The 10476-nt window shown below is 41.7% G+C and overlaps 1 protein-coding gene across 1 annotated transcript; it reads left to right on the top strand.

Annotated features, from left to right (window-relative positions):
* The first annotated feature begins 6294 nt into the window (after nucleotides 1-6294).
* LOC140209824 (ALK and LTK ligand 2-like) lies at nucleotides 6295-10083 on the top strand. The gene is made up of 4 exons (XM_072278360.1): nucleotides 6295-6553; nucleotides 8020-8076; nucleotides 8163-8243; nucleotides 10019-10083. Exons 1-4 carry the CDS (start codon nucleotides 6295-6297, stop codon nucleotides 10081-10083), a joined length of 462 nt encoding a protein of 153 aa, XP_072134461.1.
* Nucleotides 10084-10476: the final 393 nt, after the last annotated feature.

Here is a 10476-nt window from a genome sequence, read left to right as displayed (position 1 = left end):
TATACAATAAATTTACACTAATTGTGTCACAGATACAATGTTGAGAAATTTCACTGTAACTGTTCCTGTCACTTTAGAGTCTTCCATTGGTGTTATTCTGATTATTGTTTGTCAGTAAATCAGAATTTAATTTTTTTTATTTTGCCATGTGTACTGAGATACAATGAAAAGCTTGTCTTGCAAGCTTCATTCAGATCAAGTCATTCCACAGTGCAATCATTGAGTGAGAACAAGGTAAAACAATAATAATGCAGAATAAAGTGTAGTGGAGGAATAAGGTGGAAGATCATAACGATGTAGATTGGGAGCTCAAGAGTTCATCTCATCATAGTAGACAATTAGCAGAATAGAAGTTGTCCCTGGTCTGATGATATGTACTTCCAGGCTTTTGTATTATTTGTCCCATGGAAGAAGAGAGAAGAAAGAATGTTTGGGGTGGGCAGAGTCCTTGAGTACACAAGCTGCTTTAGTGAGGCAGTGAAAACTACAGACAGAATCCATGGAGAGTAAGCTAGTTTCCATGATGTGCTGAGCTGTGCCACAACTTCCTGCGGTTTCTTGTGGTCATGTGCAGAGCAGTTGCCGTACCAAACCATCTGGCATCCAGATGGGATGGTTTCCATGGTGCACCAATAAAATTTGTAATGGTCAATGGAAGCATGCCAAATTCTTTTCAGTGGTGTCATTATGCTTGGACCAGAACAGGCTATTGATGTTCCCCCCTTCCTGAAGTCAATGAGGTCCTGAAGTCTTTTGGTTTTCTGACATTATTTTTTTATTTGATTAGAGATACAGCATGAAATCCCCCCCATTTAACCCAATATAAACAAATCATGAGTCAATTTACAATGACCAATTAACCTACCTGGTACATCTTTCCACTGTGAGAGGGAACTGCCGCAGATGGGGAAAACTAAGCATTCCATGGGGAGGACATCCAGAGACTCCTTACAGAGGATGCCAAGATTGAACTCTGAACTGAAATGTTCAGAGCTGAACTAGCACCACTCTAACTGCTACACCTGAAAGGTTGTTATCATGTTACTAAGCTCTCTATCTCCTTCTTGTATTCTGACATCATTGTTTGAAATATGGCACATTTCTGTGGTATCATCTGCGAATGTGGAGTCAGAACACAGCTTGACCATGCAGTCATGAGTTTGTAGGGGGCTGAGTGCACAAGCTTGTGGAGCACCAGTGCTTAGAATAAACAGGGTGGAGGTGTTGCTACGGATTTTTACTGATTGCACGCCGGTGGTTAGGAAGTCAAGGCTGCAGTAGCAGAGGGAGGCATTGCCTCCGAGGGTCCAGAGTTTGTTGATGAGTTCCATAGAATTATAATATTAAAGGTGGAGATGTAGTCAATAAAAAAATCTTCTGGCATAAGTGGCTTTATGGTCCAGATGCTCTTGAGCTTAATTAGGGCCAAAGAAGCAGTGGCCACCATAGACCGATTTCAGCAGTAGGTGAACGCAGTGGGTTAAGGTTGTCTGGAACACTGGAGTGAATAACTGCATCTCAATGTACTTCATGATGGTAGATGATAGAGCCACTGGGAAGATGTTGTTAAGGCATATTATCTCCTATTTCCGAGATATTATTGAAACCAGGTTGAAATTCACTCTTACAGCAGAGTCTGGTAAAGAGAATACCACGGAAATATTGATGCAGGAAATTATCCAAGAACTCCAATTCGTGTCCTAGTAAATCTACACATCATTCAATTCATCATTGAAGTCATCAACTATATATTGTATATAGATAGATAGCTACTTTATTGATTCCAAAGGAAATTACAGTGTTACAATAGCATTACAAGTGCACAAGTATAAATATTAGAAGACAAGTAGAAAAAATAAAAAGTAAGTTACCACAAACAGTCTAATAGGAGGGGGTCATCACTTTCCTGGCTATAGGTTGACTCATTATAGAGCCTAATGGCCAAGGGTAAAAATGACCTCATATAACACTCTTTGGAGCAGTGGAGTTGGCCTAGTCTATTACCAAAGTGTTCAGCCAAGGTGGCATGCAGAGGGTGAGAAACATTGTCCAGAATCGCCAGGATTTTCCATAAGGTCCTTTGTTCTACCACAGCCTGCAGTGTGTCCAGTTTGACTCCTATAACAGAGCCAGCCTTTTTAATCAGTTTATTGAGTCTGTTGGCATCACCTGTGTTGATGCCATTGCCCTTGCACACCACTGCATAGAAGGCTTATTGGCAAAAACAGATTGGTAGAACATGTGAAGCAGAGGTCTACATACTCCAAAGGACCTCAGTCTCCTCAAAGCACAGAGAGCCGGGACTAAAGCTTCGAAAAGCCGGGACTCATTTTTAACTCAACACTAACATGAGACTGGACAGTATATAGACTTAGAGCCAGGACTCATCCATAGACAAGCCGGTACTCAACTTCATCTCCACACCAAGGTGGGACAGGTCCACCTGTTGGGTAATGGCAGAACGGCCGGACTTACCCAACAGAGGCGAGGACAAGACAAGGCAGATCCCCCCGCAGGGCAACAGCAAAACAGCCTGAATTACCCCCCCCCCCCACCACTGCCAGCGCTATGTCTATGTACTGTCCAGTCTCATGTTAGTGTCGAGTTAAAGATGAGTCCCGGCTGTCTGTTGATGTACAGTTCCCAGTCTGCCTCTGAGCTCCAGCTTCCGTATTCCAAGACCCAAGACCCTAGCCTGCAAGCCTCAAGACCCAAGACCCCAGCCTGCCAGCCTCAAGACCCAAGACCCCAGCCTGCAGCCTCAAGACCCAAGACCCCAGCCTGCAGCCTCAAGACCCAAGACCCAAGGCCCCAGCCTACAGCCTCAAGACCCAAGATCCAAGACCCCAGCCAGCAGCTAAGCTCAAGATCCAAGACCCCAGCCGGCAGCCAAGCTCAAGATCCAAGACCCCAGCCAGCAGCCAAGCTCAAGATCCAAGACCCCAGCTGGCAGCCAAGCTCAAGATCCAAGACTCCAGCCTGCAGCCAAGCCTCAAAACCCCAGCCTCCTGTCCTGTGGTCAGGTCATGTCCTTGCCTGGTTCTGGGGCCCGAGCCCGAGGCAAGACCCAAGACCTAGCCCAAGTCTGCATTCTTGTCCCTGCTCCTTGTCTGTATCCTGTCACGTCCCTACTCTAGTCAAGTCCTGTTCCTTGTACTTCAGTGTCTGTGTCTTGCATTTGGGTCCGTTCCCAACGCCCCCATTGTGACACCTTGCTCCTTATTGTCCACTGGCACTGCACTTTCTGTGTAACTGCAACACCTTATCCTGCATTCTGTTGTTTTACCTTGCACTATCCCTATGCAGTGTTGTAATGGATTGATCTGTCCTACCCCCCATCCATATAATTATTAATTTTGGACTGCACTCCTGAGGTTTTAGAGTTTATTTTATGTATATATTCTTTGTCATGCTGCAAAACGTTGAGCTGCTGAACTGTGTTTCATTGCTCCACAACAATGACAATAAAGATATTCTTCTTCTTCTGTATAAAGGGTATGCAAGACATGTTTTCACTACCTTGGTACATGTGGCAATAATAAACCAACTGGTATGTATAAAGCAATGTTCTTCAATGGAAAAATTGACAGAAAGTAGTGGATACAGCCCGGTCCATTATAGGTAAAGCCCTCCCCATTATTAAGTACATCTACATACAAGAAGTGTGTTCTCAGGAAAACAGCATCTCTCATCAAGAACTCCACCAACCAGGCCATATGCTCTCTTCTTGCTGCATCAGCAAGGAGGTACAGGAGCTTCAAATCCCACACCACCAGGTTATTGATCCTCAATCATCAGGCTCTTGAACCAGAAGGGCTAATTTCACTCAATTTCACTCACCCCAAAACTGAACTGTTTCCACGTGTAAACTCACTTTCTACAATTCATGTTCTCAATTTGTATTTTTTTTTGTATTTGCACAATTTGCTGTGTTTTGCATATTGGTTGTTTTCCATCTTTGTGCGCAGTTTTTCATTGATACTGCTGTGTTGTTTGCATTTACAGTGAATGTCCACATGTAAATAAATCTCAGGGTAATATATCGTGATACATCTGTACTTTGATAATAAATTTACTTTGAACTGTGAATTTACCAATTCAATAACTTTTTTGTTGTTTTCAGATGTGAGATTCCTCCGTGGATTTTCAGCAACTTGATCTAGGATGAAGCTGTTAACCTGCAATTCGACCCCAAAACTCCAGTTGTTCAAGTTCCCATTAATGAGTGCAACAAGATCTTACTCAGTTTTAGCCAGTATTTGTAACGCCGCGTTTGAATAGTACAACCTTCAGATCAGATTAAAAAGTTCATGTTAGTCACTTTTTCTCACCAAGCTTAGTAAATAGACAATTGAATCACGTTTATTAAGACCAAACGTTAAAAAATGACTCGCAACATACTCATAACTTAGCGAATGAGTGGCATCTAGTGGGAGGAAGTGGGGTAGTCACCTATATTTTACATAACTCAACCCGTTTTCAAAAATAACATCCGTCGCCGGTAAACAAACTTCCATATATATATATTCCCCAAAGTGATTTTCGCAGCAATTAAGTCTGCTACTCATGTGCAACCATTGCTTGAATGGCTTGATCACTGCCGGCGGAAGCTCGCATTAAAAGACTGTGTCAAACTAATCCTATTGCAAATAGGCCCCCAAGGTTCACGATCGCTTCAACAGGATGAGTAGCCCTTGTCTGTCGCTGCATGGCGCTGTTGTCGATTCCTCCGCCATAGAATACTTATAGTGACCATATGTCTTTTCTGTGGTTTGACATGTGATGTATCTTCATTGAAAGCAGTAAGGGGGAATACTGTAATCATATATTATATAGCAAGTTAACTTCACACAATCGAAATTGCCAATTTCAGGAGAATTGGCCAAACAAATGATGTTTCCGTTTTTATTCAGATTGACTTTAATATTTGTTTTAGCTTGAAACGAGTGGCGGACACTCGAGTAAATAATCGGGTGGAAAGGAATTATATTTCAACAAGTTAACACGGGTCACTCGACTGCTGCGTCCTGATTCCCTTCCGAGGCTGGTGCTTCGGGGATTTTTAATCAAAGGCTCTTCGGGTCAAAATGAACTTACCTTTAAGAAGCTCTGTGGACAGTGGAAGAATTGCACTGCAATATATAGTAATGTGTAAATATAAACACTTTCCGCCGTCTTTAACTGTTTTCCTTATAACAGCGTTTCCAATAATTTGCCACGTCGGAAATTAAGCAAAATGATAAATACGTCTATCAGAAATCGCTTCCTGGTGACCATCAAATAAACTGCAAAGGCCAGGAATATATCACCAGTTACGGGTTTTCATGTTTCAGAGAAGGAAAATGAGAGAGAGAAAAAAAAAGTTCCTGGTATCCACGCAGCCCTGTCATTCAGCGCCGGCCTCATCATCATCCGGGCTGACGAAAATAATGCAATTCTAGGAGTGTCTGATCGGGAAGGATGAATTTTTCAAACAATGTTAACACGTTTCCAATTAAAGACACGCCGGGGTAATCCAGTGGGACCGATTACGTCTGCAAATAGTCAGTAAAAGGCTGGGAACAATCTAACGAAAGTTACTGAACAAAAGGTTGCCAAGTGGACTTTTATTGTTAACCACCCACCCACCTCAAGTCGATAACATTATATTGAACTACCACATGCATCATTTACTATATAAGGGCCTGCGCTTGGAGGCACCACTGAAATGGTGTAGTTTATGGAATAAAGTGCACACCGAGAAGAATTATATATTTTTTGAGCAACTGTCCATTTTTTCCCGAACGGTGACAGGAAAAAAGCCACGAGTTGCAAAGCGAGAGCAACCAGGATCCATTTGATCATCCATTGTTTAAAGGTATGTGTTTTTTCTTTTGAATAGACATCCAATTGAAATAGATATTTTGAAATTATTTGACTACAGTTAGGCAAAACAGAGAATGCTTAATGCTATTTGTCTGATCGTGTTAGCTATCCTTTGTAAAATAACATCAGTGACCATTTATCAAATGTGTATCATTTTTTTAAAAGTTTAGTCGGATATACTCAACAAAATGCTCATTAGTGAATAATCGGCCGAGCTTTGAATTATGTTTTATGTAGTATCAAAAAGTTTAATTTCCATTCCCGGAAAACAATAAAGGGTTTACTGCAAACGAAAGTGATGCATGGTTATGGGTGGGTTGGCATAACCTTGAGGTTATCTAACCAAAGCTGTTAAAGATCATCATGTTGGTTTCCTTGCTCTTTCAGTGTTATCGGTCGAGGTTTGGAGGCTGTAATCTTTCTTCAGAAATGAGCGGACTGAGATTGCCGTTATTCTTTGGACTTATGTTTTTGATAGTCAGAGCTGGACATTGTAAAGAGAGGATAGATCTCATGAAGTTGCGGGACGACAAAACTCTCTTTAACTTGATACTGGAAATCATAAATCAATTACAGAAACACCGCGAGGAGGAAGCCAATGATGTTATGTATCTCCCACATCAAGTCAACCATATATTTGATCCTCAGGAGTTACCTGACTATGATTTAACTCACAAGGAGAAAGTTGGTAAGTGTCTTGGATTTATTGATTCGCGTTATTTCTTGATCTGTTTTGCAATCTATGTTTTGAGAGTGTGAATCGTACTAATATTGATATGTGTATTACAGATATTTTTTCAAAAAAGTGTGAATTGACGATTCTGTGAGGGGGCGGGTCATTTTTGATTTTGGTACGCGCTAGGTAACATTGCCGTGCTCCCGTGAGAACGCGAGTGGTCAGTAAGTCAGCTTGCACATCTAACAGACACGAAGTGATGCCGACAGGAGGGTGGTTTCACACCGAAACCCGGAGGTAAATGAATTCAGAGGAGAGAAGCAAAATCAAAATGATAAATCAGCACAAATGCAGCTCCGCGCATTTTATGAATGGATACAGTCTGACCAGGGTGACTTGAGGACATAAGTCCCGGGGTTTTCAGGCGACTGGGAAATCCGCCTGCCCTTGTTGTTTTTCTTGCAAACACCGCAGCGCTACAGTTGCTTTTCAGACCGCCGTCGTGATGAGATGCGTTTTACGTTTATCAGGCAACAGGCGAAAATTGTTTTCCCGTACAGTAGTGCATTATTTTTAGAGTTGCTTATCCGATTGGAAGCGAGAGGAGATAGATGAAAGATTAGAGCAATTATATGTAAGACAATTATATAGAGAGTGCCCGTTTTATAGCAAGCTGATGCCGGTTTGGATGCCTTTACTTGGGAGCAATTGAATAGGCTGGGCTTGTTTTCCCTGGAGCGAAGCCGGCTGAGAAACTGTTAGAAGTATATAAATTATAAGAGGCATAAATAGATTCAATGTAGTATTTTTCTTTGCGGTAGGGGTATAAGACAGCATGGGTTTAAGTTAAGAGGAAGGATTTTTAAAGGGGATTTGAGGGAAATGCTTTTTTACACAGAGCGGTTGATAACTAGAACTCATTGCCAGAAGCGTAGGGGGAAATCAATGATTACATTTCAAAAACATTTATAGAAACACGCATAGACAGGGCACAGAAAGATACTGACCTTGCGTGAACAAATGGGATTAGTGCAAATGGACAAACGCGTTGGCATGGATACGGTGGGCCGAAGAGCTCGTTTCAGCACTGTAACTAGCAAAATTTGAAGTTACCCGCTGATCATTGTCGATCGCGACTGAGGCGCTGCACTTTATTTAAAGCTTTTAGAATCCGCTGTTCTCCGACCTAACATCGAAACAAGGGGAAAGCTGTTTCGTTCGCCGTTTTGCCCTCCAGTGGAAAGTATTTTCCACTGAGCTAATTCTTTGAATAGTAAATGGCTGGAGTCGATGTTTTTAAGAATCTATCCATTTTAAGAACAAACTTGAAAATATCCGTTCAGTACACAGCTACATCGACCCCACCGTAAAATCAATAAAAAATCTCCAGCCCCGAATTATTACAAAATCTAATTGGTTACGTTACTGCGAGTAGATGCTGTCACTAAGAATGTGCACAATATATCATTTTCCTACAGAAATAGTACCCAGAGATCTCAGGATGATGAAGGACAAGTTGCTAAAACACTTAACAGGTAAGGGTCCTTTCCGTGTTTTTTTCCGTGGTCGTCAACATTTCTAACTATCAGCTGATTTTAATCGACTGCTAATGTTGTTTCAGGACCTCTTTACTTCAGCCCCAAGTGCAACAAACACTTCCGCCGGTTGTACCACAATACCAGGGATTGCAACATACCATCGTGTAAGTGCTTCTGCGTTACGGTCACATCAGCAAGAACTAACTTTTTAACGTGAACGGTCGCTTTAGATTGATGCGTAAATTTGTTTGCTGGCATTCTTTTCAAAATGCTTTGAACTTGTGGGCACTGAGGATACTGGAAATATGAAAAGGTATTTCAGGTTCACAGTCTTTTGCCAGGGATTCTTGATGGACCCATTGCTTGTTATTGGGGTAATTGGACCCAAGCTGCCTGATCTTTAATTTTATATAGTAGTGACATTTCTGAAAGGGCCTTCTGTACAGTTAGGTGGAGGAAAGGGCTTGGAGAATCTATAATTGGCATTTGCTCCCTGGACCATGTCCCATTCAGGCACTTACCCACAACAGAATGATGACTGATTATTTAGCAGTATAATTTCCACATGAATATATAGTTACTGGAAGTTAGTATAGCTCCAATTGAGCCAAATCTAACTTCAGATCTCATTATTTTAGACAGTTCGGGAATGACTTGATTCCAATCCAGTATAATGGGTTCTGAAAGAACCGTAGACACTTCCAGGGATGGGAGCTCAGTTGGAGGGTTTTGGCAATTAAGGAAAACTTAACAGAATTTCACAAGCCATTGCTTCATTGACACCATTTGAGTGAAACTGTAGTTTGGATGGCTGCATGTATTTGGTATGTGAGAGAAAAACTGGAGCTCCCGAGAGAAAAAAAAAACACGTGGTCACAGGGAGAAAGTGCAAACTTCACTCAGAAGGCACAGGAAGTCAGGATTTAACTCAAACTGCCAGAGCTCTTCTAGCCCAGACACTATGACTCCTTGAGATACTTTTATTGGAATGATTCATCATTGGAGAAAAGAAAATATCTCAAGAGGACAAAAACATAAAAGCAGTATGTGATGCTGAGGCATTGGTCAGACAGCACTTCAGTATTGAGAAACAATGTGCTGGCACTGGAGCTAGTCCAGAGGAAGTTCATGAGAATGCTTTCTGGAATGAAAAGGTTAAGGCAGAAAGAGCATTTGATGGCTTTGTGTCTGCACTCACTGAAGTTCAGAAGAATGAGGGGGGATTTCACTGAAACTTGCCAAATATTGACAAGTCTAGGTAGAGTTGATGTGGAGAACATGTTTCCAATAGTGGGGGAGTCTAGGGCCAGATGGCACCGCCTCAGAATAGAGGACAGTCACTTTAGAACAGAGATGAGGAGGAATTGTCTTAGATAGAAAATGGTGAATCTGTGGAATTTATTGCCACGCGCATTTGTGGAAGCCAAGTTATTGGGTATATTTAAAGCAAAGATTAATGGATTCTTGATTAGTAAGGGTGCAAAGGTTACAGGGAGAAGGCAGAGAATGGGGTTGAGAGGGTTAATAAATCAACCATGATAGAATGGTGAAGCAGACTTAGTGGACTGAATGGCCTATTTCTGCTCCTTTGTCTTATGGTCTTAAAATGAATGCCCATAAATAGTACAGCCAGTGAGAAATTTAGAAGAGTACCGCAGAACAACAGGCCTTTAGGCCCACCAAATGAAACTCGTCCCACCTGCCTGGGTGTGGTCCAGTAGAAACAGGCATTTGTAGTTATTTAATCAGAATGATAATGATGATCAGTGAGTCACCAGACAGGCTGAAGGGAAATGGACCAGATCACTTAAAGAAGAAACCATACTTCTCAAGCTACTTCTGAAGGAGATGCCAATGGAAGGGACAATTATCTTGGAAGTGTGTGAATGTAATTTATTACCTGTGCTTGTTAGTGTTTGATGACATCTTCTTCCCACAGATTTTGCAAGATGTGCCAGGCTTCTCACTAGATTGGCGGCCAGCCCGTTGTGTGCAAAAGGATAAATGGTGAGTGTTATCAAGCTGAAAAGCAAGTCTAGTACAAAGTTTTTGTGAAAATTCAGTGGGTGAGAGATCAAGTTGACAGACTGAGGCACACCTGTGGGAAGAACAGTTTGTTTAGTTGGTACATCTTGCATCATGTCCCCACCACGTGCTTATCGTATAGGGAGACCCTTTGCTTAACATGCCCTCAGATTAATCACCCACTTCACATGTAAAACTTTAGTGCTGCTTTCAATTCAGTCAATTTGTTTCATTCAGTGAATGTGTAAATAACCTATCTCTCATCCAGCATAATCAACATTTGAAGTCAAAGTCAAGCACTTCATTTTTAATTTTTTTTTCCAAAGATCCACAAGTAATGAAACAAATGTTTCTGTGCTTAGGTAGAAGTGT

The sequence above is a fragment of the Mobula birostris genome, chromosome 2 (genome assembly GCF_030028105.1).
Source record: "Mobula birostris isolate sMobBir1 chromosome 2, sMobBir1.hap1, whole genome shotgun sequence".
NCBI lineage: Eukaryota > Metazoa > Chordata > Chondrichthyes > Myliobatiformes > Myliobatidae > Mobula > Mobula birostris.
The sequence above is the reverse complement of the archived record's forward strand: the minus strand, read 5'-3'. Positions and strand labels throughout refer to the sequence as shown.